This window comes from Papaver somniferum, unplaced genomic scaffold (genome assembly GCF_003573695.1).
Source record: "Papaver somniferum cultivar HN1 unplaced genomic scaffold, ASM357369v1 unplaced-scaffold_158, whole genome shotgun sequence".
Lineage (NCBI taxonomy): Eukaryota > Viridiplantae > Streptophyta > Magnoliopsida > Ranunculales > Papaveraceae > Papaver > Papaver somniferum.
In genome coordinates this window covers 1,112,465-1,128,791 of record NW_020625264.1, presented here as the reverse complement: position 1 = coordinate 1,128,791, position 16,327 = coordinate 1,112,465, and the positions used below count along the sequence as shown (strand labels likewise).

Here is a 16,327-nt window from a genome sequence, read left to right as displayed (position 1 = left end):
TAACAGGGGATTCCGAAGGATTTCAGTACATCTTTTCTGTCGAAAGCTAAGATTTCAATGACACTGGTGGATCAAAAAGGAGAAGTATAACGTAACTTACATTGCTGAACGTACAGCCCTGAGTGGTGGATGGAAAGGGTTTGCTGAGGATCACAATTTAAGAATGGGAGATGCAGTGCTATTCCAACTGGTTAACCTTAAGACATTTAAGGTTTTTATTGTAAGGGAAAATGGTGTAGCTGACACTAATGGCGGAGCAGACACTGATGGTGATATAAGCCTTCTGGAACTGAAAGCGCAGGCGCAGAAAGTACTCAAGGTATTTTTGTCAGATTTTTTGCATTCCGTTTTTCAGTTTGTGTAGTGCATTAGATTTAGATTGTGGTGCCTTGGAGTTTAGTTACTTACGCCTTGTGGTGCGATGTTTAAACTAGGCGATGCTGATAATAATTTGAAGCGGGAGAGAAAAATGGTTGCGAAGCGCCAAAAGCGTATTCCTTCGGTTGATGCTCGATGCTTCGGTACGAATTTTAAGTCCAATGAAAAATCTTGGTGCTGAAAATTAAATTTTCTTAATTTAGTGTACTGACGCGCAATTTTTTGCTGGTGTTTGAACTAGGCGATGCTGGTAAGAATCTGAAGCCGGAGGAAAATCCTGCAGCGAAACGCCAAAGGCGTGTTCCTCCAGCTGTTGTTCGGGATGAAAATGGAAGTCAGCAGCAACCTGATGACAATGGTGATGTGGTAGATTCAGTGGTTGCAGATTTTGAGAGTTTCACGAAAATCGTTGGCGATTTAGTTGGAGATTCTGAAATGCCCGAGGACGTAATGGCTAAATATTACGAGCTCTGCTGCACCCATAACTCGTTCCTTCATACAAATATTCGTCCCGGCCACAATTCTAATTTAGTTGCGGGTATGATTATCGAAACTGTCGAAATTGTTCATGGCATTAGGTCTTGCAAACTCTGGAACACTTTCAATGGTGAGTTGACAGTGTGGAGACATAAATTGGAAGCCTCTGAGAAGCTTGGCATGAGCGTGGGTTTTGTATTTCCCAGATTAAACGAACTTCAGAAACTATCCGAAAGGGCAGTGAGAAGGCTTCCATATCAGCAAATTTACCAGGAACGATGCAATTTTGTAGCTTACATGTTTGTTTGATCTTTTTCTTCCCTGTATTGCAAGACTTTTTGATGTTTGATAAAATACTTGAAATGACTCCACATGGTAAACCTTTGTTTCTTGACCAGAAGGCGTAAATTTTGTGCTTTAGACAGAGCAATGCAAGGGAAAGGCTAGCCTGGCAAAATAAAATAAAATGCCCAAGGCGCACAGTGTGAGTCATTATTACATTTTTTTTTGTCTTCTGCGAGCCTAGGTGAGGCGAGGTCACGGGCTTGGCGCCTCGCCTAGCACCTCACACAACATAGATTACAGAACTCATGCACCTGTAAATTAGCCAACTTCTGTAGAAATTTAGTAGCGCAACGCTGACTGTCAAAAACTTGAACTAGTAACATGAATTCATATCATCATTAACAAAAAATAACCATTAAATCGATTCTGTTGCCATTAATAATACTTGAAGCATACATATGTCTAAAATCAGTTGTACATTGTCTGTGCATGCAATTGTTACAATCTTTTCCTAGCAAGCTAGCTATTTCAGACTGAATGACATCGCGATGGCAGCTCAATGTCGTAACTACATAAGGAGACTCACCCAGCCATACCAAGCAGGTTACGCCACCGTCATGCTCACAAGTGAAGCGCGCAGTTCAATATGTCAGGTCCCAAATGATGAGCGTCTCATCAAGGCCAGACGTTGCAACTAAACAAAACCTAGAAGCTGAAAGTCCAATGCACTCAACCAAGCCAGTGTGAGAAACCAGAGAATTAATCACCTTCCTAGTTTCTATTTTCATCTGTAGGGCTGCAAACTACACAGTACAATTCTCCAGTATGGTCCCAGTTGTCGGATACGAAGAATCGACAGGTACATGTTGGCCGGATTTAGGGAACCGACAGGTTTTTCTTTTTAAGAAGGAGTTTCTATATTTCTACTCCTCTTCTTCTTCTATAAAAAAAATTTCTTTTTCAGCTCTTACTCTGAGAATCAAACAAGAGATTTTGCAATTCCTCTAGGGTTTTTAAAACAACACAAAACCCCTCTCTCATCTTACGTTCTCTGATCAGCTCTGATCTCTGTAAGTGGTCTCAATTTCGGTAAGTTTTCAATTATGATTTTGATTTTTGCTGAATTTGATACTGGGTTTATTGTTGTTTAGAGCATTTGATTATTAATTCTCATCTAATTCTAGAAACCCACATTAAGAAAAAACAAAATTTCTCCTTCCAATTTAATTTTGATATCTGGGGCTTTGCTTTGATCTTCGATTTCTTAGGTTTTAAGGGTTTTCTGTGGACTGTAGTTGTTTCATTGTTTTATGCCCACCTCTTCTTTTTTGTACAATCAATTTATTCTTTTGAAAGAAAAACCTAATTGTGTGTCTGATTCTGTGCTTTTACAGGTACCCAAAACAAAATTCTGAATACATTGTTAGGGTTTTCGTGTCATGGAGGATATTGATAATAGTTCAATTCGGATTTCTGAAGTACGACAATCATTGCTTAACGCACAAGAGCTTCTTGATACTCTCTTGCGTTTAGCACCAACTGGTCAGAATAGAAGTGTGTCGGAGAGAGCATCTCAATTGTTGGATGAGTTTGTTCGTGACATAGAAGGATTCCCTCGCTTGCAAGAACTTAATCAAGCTGTAGAAGCTTCATTGCAGGTATTGTATTGATCTCTTGCTGAAATGTTTCTCTCTTTTGTGTTTCGTTGATATGGATTTGAAATTGATGGAAGTAATTCCCTTCGTCTTTAACAGACTAGGAATTGGTTTGGTTTGAGTTTCTTATGTCTAAGTTGGTCTGAAGGTGCAGTGCAGGTTAAGCTAATTCAGTGGTGTAGGATAAGGAGCTTAATCTGCACTGCATTGTTGACCTGTGTCAATATATTTGGAGGTTTCTTATGTAACCTTGTTATTTTGTCTGATGATATAGAGTCTCGGTTCTCGTCCTCTGAGAGTGCCACCAGCAAGTAAGGAAGTGGTCGCGAACCTTCCAACAATCATCGTGACAGAAGAAACGTTAATGAGGTGTGCAGAATGTGCTGTTTGCAGCGAGAACTTGGTTATAAATGATAAGATGCAGGAATTGCCTTGCAAGCACTTGTTTCACCCTCTCTGTTTGATGCCATGGCTGGTAATTACTACCCTTTAATCACATTATGAACTTTACTTGATCCTCTTGTAAATTTTGAAGTTTTCAGTACTTTGGTGGTTTACCAGAATCTAAGATCTACTTTCGTGCAATGGCTACAGGACAAACATAACTCATGCCCGATTTGCAGACACGAACTTCCTACGGATAATGAAGCATATGAGAGCTGGAAAAAGAGTGAGAAAGAGGCTGAAAAAGCACGAAGGGATGCTGCAAATTCTGTATGTTGAGACTCAATTAACTTTAGATGATCTTTGTATAGAAGTTTACTGAATTTTTCGAAAGCAATTACAATAGATGTAGCAGAGCAAAGAATGGTGTTAGTCTCGGAGATTACTCTTATTTACATAAAATCTTAAGATTGCATAACTTATGAGCCTTTCCCAATTTAAGTACATCTTTTTCTGTTCTCTTTGCACTGTGAACAAAATGATGCATCAAAAACCAACACCCTCTTAAATTTAAACTTCCGTTGAGCATCAAAATTTGGTTTATACAAAGATTTAGCAGAAAAAGCATAAGTTAACGCATTACATAAATAACCCATTAAAATCCCTTTAGCCGTACTATTTTTTTTACGACCTTCAGACATTGCAATCTCAGACTCCTAACTAACAGCCTCCGTCCACATTTATAGCAAAATTGAAATGGACACCTGTGAACAGAGCATTCCAAAAACGCTTAAGTTAGTTATCAGAACTAGAGAAGCTTTATTGTAGCATTACTCTGCAATAATAATTGTTTCATACCTGCAGGTTATATGTGGACAACCCTCCACCTTTTCAACGTAAAACCTGCAACTTGGACATCTTGTCCACTTTTGATCCTTAGCTAGGTTAATCAACAGTATTGCATCTTTCCCTCCTCTTTTTATCTCCTGAAAGTCATCACATGTCAAATCAGAATGCCATGGGACTTGACAGTGTGCACAGAACAGCCTATTGCAGTGAGGACACTCTGTCGACCTTACAATCACCCCATCATCATCGTTCACCAGCATCACTGAACAGTCCTTGAATGGGCAGTAAATTTTCTGCGAAGCAAGAACTGAAGCCTCGCATAATGCATTTTCCCAGCGATCTAACACCTGACCTGATATGATATCTCTGCATAAATGAGGTTCTAATGTCTCGTTGCCGGTGGAATCTGGGCATGTAATCATGCTGATGTTTTCTTGTATCTTAGCTGTGATGTGTTTGGTGATGCATACAGAACAATAAATGTTTGAACATTTGCTAGTACTGTGCCTTGTCTCACACTTTGCTTTAGATTCGATACAAATATCACAAAAGCTCATTCCAGAAGAACACTGATCATCATCACTACTGCTGCTGCCTTCTGCCATTACAGACCCTGTAAGTTTTTTCTTTGTTTTGGGTTATAACTTCTTTAAACTGAGACATCTTTATATACTGAAAAGACACAATGAGAACCAATCTGTTGAGTTACCCTGCTGGATAATGAAAGGTCATCTGTACAAGATTCATTGTATGCAATTTATATTTAATTGAATTTTTTGGGAAGGAAAACTGGATTAATTAAGAAACCTTTTCCCAATGCAGAGATCTAGGAAGAAAATGTTTAGAATTTATTTAAGGAGAAGAAAATGCTTAAATTCTGTCTACCTACTAGAATATTCATGACAAGGACTTTTACTTTCACTCTCACAATGTGAATCTCACTGACTTAATACAGCCAGACTACAGTTACTAGACTATCTGACAGTGGAGAATGATGCTGATTGCCATCCATCATTCATTTGCATTGTTTGGTAGCAGAATTTGTCCTACATCTGCGAATTTGTGGGAACAACCTTGGGTAGCAGTCTATGTTAATCCTGCAGGTTGGACTGCCATTGTTATTGTTACTGCACCAATGACTATTTTGGCATGGAGTCGCACTTCGTTAACAAATACTGAATTTTACATTTGCTTGCTCTTATCGTTCTTATTGTAGGTTGTATCATAATTTTTTTTGTATAGCAGTTAGTCTATTGAATTTTGGAAACCTATTACAATAGCTGATAGGAGACCTAAAATACTCTTACAATCAGATATCTCTTAAAATGTAAATTTCAGGATAACATAAACAACTAATCTATTGACATAGTTCTCTTCAACAGCAGAGACACTAAAGCACTTATAGTCCAACCAATTTTGACATTGGGAATCTTAGAATCTCTCACAGATAGCTTCATGAGTGTCACTCCAGTCGGCTCCACAGCCATAGCAAAATTCAGATCTACAGCTCCGAGCAAAATTAACATTAGCAAAGGAGTTAATTCATAGAAGTTAGAACTAGAAAACCCCTAATTAAGCAATGGTTGATCATCTTACATACCTGCAAGTTATCGTCTTTTCCACGTATTATTTGCAACCTCGAGATCTTCTCCATTTATTCTTCTCAGCAAGTTGAATCAGTAGCAAGTATTCTTCATCCCCTGCAGTCTCCTCTATGCTGAATTTTTTCTGAAGGAAAAAATGCAGATTCACGCAAGGCATTCTCCCAGCGATCTTACACCTGACCTGATATGATATCTCTGCGTAAATGGGTTCTGATGTCTCTTTGCAGCTGTAATCTAGGCATGTTATCAAGGTCATGTTCTCCAGTTAGTCTTATCAGCCAGTTGAATCAGAAGCATGCCTTCTTGCCCTCCTCCAGGATGAACTCTATCTGAAGAAAAAATTGACAGACTTATTATTATTTTTTTTTTTTATATCGTCGTTTTGTACATATTTATCTTTTTTTTTATTTTTTTTTGATGTTAAAGGCTTATTTATACTAATAAATATAAACAATCTATTGAGTTTCTCATGCTAGGTAATGAAGGGTCAGGTAATCTGGTTTCAAAGGTTTGAATGAGAATGATAAACCTTTTCTCAATGCAGAGATTCAAGAATGAGACATTGTTCAGGTTTTTGTGTCATGGATATTGATTCAAGTGTTCTTCCTGAAGAAGAAGAAAATGCAGAACCTACACAAAGCTGTACAACCAACCATAGGTATATTGCAAGGGTCGTTTTCCTTTTCTCAACTGCAAAACACACACTACATGCCATAAATCAACTGTAATATCATACTGGTGTACAAACCTGTACATATACACTACAAATCTGAGAAATACAACTTCAAAATGCACACAACATGATATTCCCTCTGATTTATTATATATTCCCAAAGGTGCACCAATAAATACACCATTTTAAAACAAAGAAATTGTATTTTTTCATAAGATTTACACAGGTGTACCAATATGTACACTCCTGTAAAACATGCACAACACCAATGAAACACATGTACAACATATTTACAATTATGTACACATTAAGAATTATGTGTACCACTGTGTGGACGTTAAGAATTCAAAAACATTACCAATCAAAATATGTACAACTATATACACATTAAAATCAACAAGTGTACATTTATGTACACGTTAACAATATCAGGTGTACATTTATGTACACGCTAACAATAGCAGCTGTACAAAAATGTGCACATCGATGCACAGCAGTGCCGAATGATGGATCGAAGTGAAGAAATGATTCGTGAACAAAGGTATGCGAACACTAGTACAAAAATGGCTTTTCATCACGGTAGTTTACCGTGACCAAAGGTCTATGGTCACGGTAATTCATTTTTAAGAAACCGTGTCCAAAGGCTGCGAGGCCAAAAGTATGTCATTTGGTCACGGATAAATCCCGTGACTATTTAATATAGTTCACCGTGACAACTGCTTCTTTAGTCTCGTCATTTTATTTCACCCGTGACAAGTTTGTGTTTTGGACACGAAACATTTAGATTCACCGTGTCCAAATTTGCTCATTGGTCTCGGAATATATTTCCCTCCGTGACCAATCTGTGTAATGGTCACGGATTTGTAAAACTACCGTGTCCAAATCAAGCATCTCCATGAAGTCGCGCACAGTTTTTATTATTAATATCGTTCCCAGAAAAATCTCCAAAGTGGTAACCAACACTAAATTGGATTTTTATTAATTATTAATCAAACAACATTATCCTTGACATGAATTTCCATAAGCATATATACAGATGATGCTTACTGTTAACAAAGACTAAACAAGAAACGAAAGATGAAATCCCTATTTACAATACTGATATTACTTATAATGACTATTATCCAATGGGAATCTAATCACGGAAGTGATAGTTGTGCACACACTCACTCCCAACATAATGCCTGACACTTCCATGTCAGCCTTACTGAGATCATTTATTGAAGTGATCACAGCTTCAATGGTGTGGTTTCTTTATCCAAAAAGACCTCAGTGAGATCATAGGAATAGATTAATGAAATGCTTTAAATGAATTTAGTTAGTGTGTTTAAGTCTCTGACATCCTATATGTGGCATCTCCATTAGCAGCTTGGTGTGCCTGGAATCGAATGGCATGCTGCCTCTGCATATCTTTACACTTTACCAGAAATTCCTGAAATGTACCAAATTTGTGTGGTTCACCATTTTATCATATTTCTAGATCAAACACTACAACTAAAGTTCTTGGTCTGATATATCAACGATATAATGAAAGAAACAATTTGTATGTCGTAAGTTCAGTTTATAAAATTAATGATCAGAATATAACCTGAGCGAACTGCTTTTCACTGCGGATAACTGTTGTAGGTCTAAGTCAGGTAGTCAACCGTTCACCACTTCTGCAGCTCCAATCACCTGAGGAAGTAGCAAAATTATTTTGACTCTAATTTGTTTAAGCTAAATCTACCCAAGACACCATACTTGAGTAACCAAGTTGACTGTTTTCTTTATTCTCTGGTCACATGTAGGTGGCTATAATCAATTCAACCAAAGGGAACTACAGCCGTCAAGAAGAAGCTGATCCATACAATATATATTATGAAGGTATTTTGATGCAATATATTCAACAAAGACCACTAGGAGAGACACAAGTCAAAAGATCTTCCGAAATACTGAAATAGTTTTAGAGAAGCATTCAAAATACTGTTTTACCTTTATCGGAGGGTACTTCGAGAAGGGAGCATGACCATGGGCAAACTCTAAAGCAGTTTATCCCAAATGACAAGATATCAGCTTTGCAAGATGTATAAACAAAGAAACTTCACAAGAGTAGATAGTGGTTCTCTATGTATCAGTAGTTAGACCTGCCGAGTAAAAACTGTTATACAGTACAGTAAGAGATAGGAATCAACCACTCACTTGAAATCGTATCCACTTCCCAGCTGCAAAACTTCTAAGCCATCCTGTAAAAGTAAAACATGGGAACGTTTCTAAATTCAAATTGTGTACAACAATGATGAAAGGAAAAAAATAAGGAAGAAATATTAGATTTGCATTCAGAAAAAGCTTGTTAGAAAGGAGGAAAAAACTGATGAGCATGCAGTTCCTACAAAAGAGCGTTGGCTGTCACCCTTGTCAAATACACAAGCTGAAACACCGATATCTCAAAGCTTCACTATTCCATCGCTGTCAAGAAGTATGTTCGTCTGCATAGGTAAAATCCTTCAATTCAATCCATCTCTCCAAATAAATCACAAAGGGAGCACATATGTATCTGTTTCGCTTCTAGTAAAAAGCAATATGCCTGAACGTGATAAAAAAACTTTGACGTCACAATGTATATGCCATACTAATAGTGACAATCCATCATAATGTACACCTCCAATCTAGTTTAGTTGTACCTCGCCGAAGCAATCGCAATAAACTCTCCAGTGAAACTCAAAACAGTAATGCAGGAGGAATATCAATTCAGCCAAATCAATTAGAATTATAATCAATCTGAATTGATAAAATTAAGTAGATTCGATATTTATAATACATCTAAGAGACAAAGGGTGCATCTGAATTGAATTAACTTCCCAAAGATATTCTACATTCACATTCAGAAATAATATAATGGCTAGCATGATATAATCAGTGACCAAGACTCCAAACTTCTCATATTACAAGCAACATATTCACCTGATAAACAGGGATTAGAAAAACAAACGAAGAACAAAGAAAAATCAAAATAGTACATTATAATAAAAATTACCTGATCAAAAACCCCAGTGATGAAATCCCAGCCACCTCCATAGACTCGGTAACAACACCCAACTCCTCAGAGACCCATTTCCTATTAGCTGGGGTAGTAGAAATGTAAATAGCATGTGTCGGAAGATCCTAAATTCTGAGGTGCAAAATTCTAAATCACGAGATATAAGTAATTCTCCACATCTTGGTAAGTTTTCAGAAGTAGAAGATAAACTGACCTTGGATGGTGGTTAATATTAACAGAAGAAGCATCCGACATGTTAAGCATAATATTTTCCAAGCCACTTAAAACAGTACTTGCCGTTAACTGAAAAAATCTTCATTGCTTTTCTTTACCTCGCAAAAAGTAATTTTGGTTTGTTTCAATAGGTTTTAAGAATTTAATGGTGAAGCCATACATGAAAATATCCAACATAGATAATGGAAAGGTAAATGAAAAGAAAAAAAAGACTTACCAGGGGTTGCCATACCCCCAGCTGGCTGCTAGCACATGACCTTCATTGCCCTTGATTCTTGATGCTTATGTACGTTGCAGAAATTATAGTAAAGGTCAACATCGTAAGTCTATGATGTCCGTTGTATAGACAGAGTGTCACTGCCATAACACACTAAACAAGAAGCGAAGATTGAACTTCAATCATAGTCTTAACTGTAGAATCAAAAAATCAATAAGAAAACACTGAAAAAAATGGAACATCACTGGGAGAATATGACAGAATATTGATGAACACTTTCTATTCATTTCAAGGAAACCCTTATCTAGCATCAAAATTCTGCTGGTAATTCAAGCTAGTAAGATATTCTTGCCAAGGCAGTACAACGGATTACAAAACATAATTAACAAGTAAAACAAGATAAGAACTTAAATATATGTGCAAATAGAATGCAAATATGGAAGTAAATGATTTTGAATCTGCCGTAGCACGACAACTACACACAAAATCCATCCTCCCTTCATAATAACAAGCAAGAGGAGTTACCTGCATGAATGAAGCATGGATGAAAGATAATCAGATTTATGGGCACATTACCATCTTGTGAAATTACAAACTGAAAACAAATTTAGCTTCTTCGAAACTGTACAGTTAACATACTGAAACTAGTGGGTCTCTTACCAGCTATCACTACCATTTTATTGTTCAAAGCTGGGATCAACATATATCCCCTGACCATCATCGCGAAAATAAGAAGTGTCGGAATCGTCGTTCACATAAAGTGAGCTCATATCTACTGCCATATTATCTTCTGGCCGACGATTCTCAAACATTAGCTCATCCTCAGCATTTTCATCGACATCATCGTCATCAATATAGTCATTTAAAGGGCATGATGTAACAACAGACCACCTTGGATCTCCTTGATCTTCTACATAAAAAACTTGATTAGCTTGCACAGCTAAAATGAAAGGATCCTTTTTATGCCCTAATCTGTTGAGGACGACCAGTGTGTAACCAAGTTCATCAGTTTTGACACCATAACCACTGTGTACCCAATCACACAAGAAAACGGGTATCTTTACGCACTTGTAATCAAGAACCCAAATCTCTTTTATCACTCCATAATAGCGCGATGTAGCAATCTTTGGGTTACTGTCCTTCGCACTAGCAATGTGCATTCCTGACGCCTCTAGGCTAACCCCACAGTTTTGGTTTACGCCTACATCATGCCTTTTAGTGCGATACCGACATCCATTTATATCATATCCATTGTACTTTACAACTATATGATGCGGGCCCTGTGATATCCACCTAAGATATTTAGAGATTCGTTTCTCCTCTGCCATGGTGTCATCTTCGTCGTCCAACTCCTTCTCGACCTACATAGTTAATATTTTAGATTGGATATCGTGGAACACTGTTATAATGCAAATAGCTGTAGGTACTAATCAGGGATAGAAAGAGATGCCCAATTGATTAGAACATAGTTAAACTGCACAAAGATGTTACGAAAATGGAATATTCGTAAAACCACTGAAAATTAAATGAAATGATTACCTTTTTGTGCAACCATCGACGAAACGTTTTGTTGTGTTCATTTTGCAGCCATACATCATTTCTAGTTTTTTTTGCCGCACTGTTGCTTTAATTCGGACATGTGTTGGCTGGCAGTGAGAAAGAAGTCGTTAGTTCCACCGACTTGAGTTAATAAACTAGTATCAAATGAAAAAGAGGAGGACATACTCTATATAGGGTTTTACTTCTTCAGTATTGTGTAACACAACGAGGCGGGCTTGGGACAATAATACGCCATCTACCTCATCCTCATGAGCACCTTGTATTGGTTTTCCATCTGACAATATACTTGAACCCTCCGAAGCACTATTTCCAGTACACTTTAAAGGAGGAATACCAATTGTTTCCACGCCAGACAACCAATCGGCAGCAAACTCAAAAAATTCCTCTAACTCGCTACAATTTACAATACAACCTTCAACACGATTTTTATTTCGAATGTATCCCTTCAAAATCTTCATGTACCTCTCAAATGGATACATCCATCGAGTAAAGACTGGTCCACACAGTTTCACTTCTCTGACTAGATGCACCGTGAGATGAATCATGATGGTAAAGAATGACGGTAGAAAATAATTCTCAAGTAAGCATAATGTCTCCACCAGGTCCTTTTGTATATTATCCAATTCAGCAATATCAATATCTTTTTTGCATATTGACTTAAAGAAGGATGACAATCTAATGATGGTATTTCTTACATTCTTCGGAAGAATCGATCTAACCGCAAGTGGCAAGAATTGCTGCATAAAAACATGATAGTCATGTGATTTGAGACCAATTAACTTGCGATCTTTCAGCGACACGAGACTGCTAAAATTAGAACTGTACCCTTGTGGAACCTTCAACTCGTACAATGTTTTGCAAAACTTCACCTTCTCATCTTTCGTCAATGTGTAACAGGCAGGCGGAAGATACATCCTTCTTCCTGCAACAACAGGTTCTAACTCAGGCCTTATCTTCAGATCATTCAAGTCCATGCGAGCTTTATAACCATCTTTAGTTTTTTTAGGATCATTAAGCAATGTCCCTACTAAACTCTCGCACACATTCTTCTCTATATGCATTAGATCAAAATTATGTTGGACAAGATTGTATTTGAAGTATTCAAGCTCTTTTGCCCAAATTGACAATTTCTTCAGATTAGCTGAATCCTCGTCCTCAAACTCCGACCTTGTTGATTTTCCCAATGTTGTACCGCCATTACCTTTCTTTCCCCATGAATTTTCATTTGACTTCGCCTCTTCAAATCTTTGTAACCCACTCACTGGTTCAGGAGCCAAACCGAAATCTTGATGGCCATCAAATGGATTCATTTGATATCTGTAACGATGGCCAGATGGTAACCATTTTCTATGACCAGTGTATGAAAGTTTTCTAGAGTACTTGAGCCATGTGGAGTGTGTATGCACACCACAAGTTGCACAAGCATGATATCCACCAACAGTACAACCACTCAAATTACCGAGTGCAGGATAGTCACTTATTGTCCACAAAACTACATCCCTTAATGTAAACCTTTCTTGTTTGTAGGCATCATATGCTTCGACGCTTCACCAAACAAAAATTTCAGATCATCAATAAACGGATCTAAAAAAACGTCGATGTCATTACCTGGTTCTTTTGGTCCTTGAATTAACATTCTGAGCATCATGAATTTTCTCTTCATGCATAACGATGGAGGAAGGTTGTAAACCACTGTTAAGATAAGCTAGCAACTATTATTTTTCTTATTACCACGAAATGGATTCACTCCATCAGCTGACACTCCTAAGCGAATATTTCTAGGATCCTTAGCAAAATCAGGGTATCTTTCATCAATCGCCTTCCATGCTTCAACATCTGCTGGATGACGCAGCAACCCATTTTTGTTTCTATCACGATCATGCCATATCAATTTTCTTGCTATGTACTTCACCAAAAATAAACGTTTCAGTCGTGAAATGATCGGGAAATACCACAAAACCTTTACAGGCACCCCCTTGCGCTCCTTCAATGTTATCTTATCCTTTTTCCATCTTGATTCCCCACATGTTGGACATACTTCATTCTTTTAATGCTCTTTCCTATATAGTATGCAATCATTAGGACATACATGTATCTTCACATAGTTCAACCCTAACGGATTAATGGATTTCTTAGCTTCATATGTAGAAGAAGGAATTTCATTACCATCAGGAAGCATCTCGTTCTTCAACAAATCTAAAAGCTCACTGAAAATTTGTCTGATACTCCATGCTTCGCTTTCAAGTTGTACATCTTGATTATTGCCGACAATTTGGTAAGTTTCGAGTCTCCTGGAAATAACGGCTTCTTAGCATCCTCTATTAACTTCTCAAACTTTCTACGATCACCTGGAAAGTCCTCTAGTATCGCGTCGACCATCTTTGTTGCCTCTGCAACATAGTCTGGAGAATCATCTATAGTACTGTCTGGAATATCACCTTATGACCCTTTTCAAACTCATGTTCTGTAGAAGTCTGAGTTTCAAAATTAATAGTACAACTACTATCATGAAGAGCATCAACATTCTCTCCATGTTTAGTCCAACAAGTATAGCTCTGGTCAATACCATAGCGGAACAAATCATATCTTACTTGGCTTTCAGTTTTACGACAATGGTTAACACATATTTCACATGGACACAAGATTTTCTTTAGTTTCCTTCTCCGTGCATCCTGGGTAGCAACTTTGATAAAATTGTTAACTCCTGCTCTGTATTCGGGTGATAATCTATCCATTCTCATCCAAATTGAATGCTTGAGCTAATGCCCCTTCTTATCAAGTTTATTCTCGTGGATTCTGTGTAAATGAATGTTGTATGACAGATCCTAACAATCACCAAACAAACACCCAAATTAGATAAACAAAAACACAAATATTAAAATTTTAGAAAAGTAAAACTATATAACTCATATGCTGTACTGAAGTCACTGCTCAAATCAGACATGCAATCGAAAATAAGCATCAGCAAAAAGACACTGTGAAGCAGATACCAAACTCAAGTAAAAAACAGAAAAAAAATGAGAATCATGTATACACAAGCTCTCTCAACATTAATTTCAAAATTTAAATAGTAAAAAAAAGAAAAAAAAACAAGTTATGAACGCATACCTTAAAAAAATGATGAGTTAAGGGAATGATTAAGAGCTTATGCCTCTTCTTCTCGAGCACAGTTAAGGGGATTCACGACAATACAATAAAGAAGAAAAACCCTAACAATGAGTAAACAAAAACACGAAATTAGATAAGCAAAAAATCAAATTTAAAATTTAAGAAAAGTAAATCTAATAAAGGGTTAGAAATGAATCATATATAAAAGAAAAGATGAGTTAGATTGAAGATTTAGAGCTAACCTTGTTGACGGAAGTTATAATGGAGATGATTTCACTGTAAAATTAAAAAACCCAACACTATCAACATACGAATTCGAGTAATTCGAGTACTCGAAACAAGGAGAAAGAAGAAGGAAGGAAAACTAAATCTTACTCGAATTCGAGTACTCGAAACAAGGATGAAATTGGTGGTGGGGAAAGAAGAACGAAGGAAAACTTCTTTTTGGGAAACCGGAAAAAAAAAATTAATGGGGAAACCGGGGGAGGTGCCTTCTAGATTCTTCGATCGGGGAGGATTAAGAATACATTAGTCACCACGGTGTATTCTCTCCTAATAAAATTAATAAAATAAAAAAATGGAAAGAGAAATAAATAGTTTGCAGTTTAAGACAATTATACATTAGAACGAGCAAGTGTATAAATATGTTATGGGACATTTTGGCAAAAATAAAAATTCTCACACCAAGCACAAAATCCCACGTGTAATCCAAAATATTAAGGCATAAATTTTAGTAGAAGAGTAAAGAAGGTCTTTAGGAACAACCACAAATTTATGGTTGGTTTGTATGCATAATACACCGTTTACAGTAATTTATAATTTCATGGGATTACAAATTCCAGGATTCGTGTAAATTCCTCGTGTGTTTGGTAACTCAATAAAAATTCCTAGAATTTATAGAGTTTTTTTGTGTTAAAGTCTTTATATCGTTTGGCATTACTTTCAAGTCTGTATATAAGATTTACAGTTAAAAAAAAGTGGGTCCATAAATCCCTTGATAAGTTTCCCAACAAATCTTAGGGGGAGGGTCTGACTCCATGTGGAGGATTTGCTGGAAAACTGAATCCCGTAGGAAACATGATTCCAAGGATTCGGGTAACCAAACATAGAGCGGGAAACGTAATTCTACCAAATCCCATAGACCCATAAATTCCACCTTTAAAATTCCACATTACGGATAATATAATCTTTAATTGGCATATAAGAGCTATTAGATATGAAATCAATTAATAACAAAATACAAATACCATAATCATATTTACACCCTAAAATCGTTTGAGAAAACGATGATTTATTTAATAATACTAGTAAATAATGGTTATACCCAGATCAATCTGGAAGATCTGAAAAAATCAGATAAAATCCGATAGATTTGGATCACAATTGAAAGTAATCAGGAAGAGAAAAATGGGATTAAATCAACTTATAGGATTTATATGAATGAGAATAGTACTTTGGAAGATTCTTGTTTATGGAGGAAAGTTTGGTTAATTGATTGTCTTCCGAAAATAAAGTTCTTCGATGAAAAATCTTTGCTCATATGCGACCTGCTAATTCCTTGCTTAAGTTCTATAAGCCTTACGTGGATGATAAATGTCCTTTATGCTAAAATGAGGAAGAGTTTGTTATGCATTTATTTATTAGTTAAGTGTCCCATTGCATCTCATATTTTCGGGGTTTCTCTGCAACATCTAGTTATTACTGATCTGGATTAGATTGATGAGTTATTTCTGTACTGGCATGATCATACCCTTGGCATATCCCCTTTTGCTATTAGCTGGCCAAGTATAGGTGTTATTTTTATGTGGTTCATTTGGAAGTTAAACTATGATGTAATCTTCAAGAGTATTACTATAGATTTGAAAAAAGGTATTATTGATGCTAGAA

General features: G+C 36.7%; 3 protein-coding genes across 4 annotated transcripts; 2 read left to right on the top strand and 1 right to left on the bottom strand.

Moving 5' to 3' along the window:
• Positions 1 to 163: 163 nt before the first annotated feature.
• Positions 164 to 1,164, top strand: LOC113337065 (B3 domain-containing protein Os01g0234100-like). Its single transcript, XM_026582755.1, has 3 exons — positions 164 to 319; positions 401 to 521; positions 620 to 1,164. Exons 1-3 carry the CDS (start codon positions 164 to 166, stop codon positions 1,162 to 1,164), a joined length of 822 nt encoding a protein of 273 aa, XP_026438540.1.
• Positions 1,165 to 2,092: 928 nt separating this feature from the next.
• On the top strand, positions 2,093 to 4,768 carry LOC113337011 (E3 ubiquitin-protein ligase AIP2-like). Of its 2 annotated transcripts, none has more exons than XM_026582712.1 (5): positions 2,093 to 2,229; positions 2,535 to 2,798; positions 3,070 to 3,270; positions 3,390 to 3,509; positions 4,044 to 4,768. In XM_026582712.1, the coding sequence occupies exons 2-5, from the start codon at positions 2,580 to 2,582 to the stop codon at positions 4,077 to 4,079; spliced, it is 576 nt and encodes a 191-aa protein (XP_026438497.1). In that variant the 5' UTR covers positions 2,093 to 2,229; positions 2,535 to 2,579; the 3' UTR covers positions 4,080 to 4,768. The 2 variants fall into 2 exon arrangements, with proteins under 2 accessions (XP_026438497.1, XP_026438498.1); XM_026582713.1 differs by having other exon boundaries at positions 2,102 to 2,210.
• A 5,681-nt stretch (positions 4,769 to 10,449) lies between these two features.
• Positions 10,450 to 14,067, bottom strand: LOC113337064. Its single transcript, XM_026582754.1, has 5 exons — positions 13,771 to 14,067; positions 13,422 to 13,517; positions 13,093 to 13,238; positions 11,572 to 12,877; positions 10,450 to 11,133 (listed from the first exon to the last, which is right to left on the bottom strand). The coding sequence occupies exons 1-5, from the start codon at positions 14,065 to 14,067 to the stop codon at positions 10,450 to 10,452; spliced, it is 2,529 nt and encodes an 842-aa protein (XP_026438539.1).
• Positions 14,068 to 16,327: the final 2,260 nt, after the last annotated feature.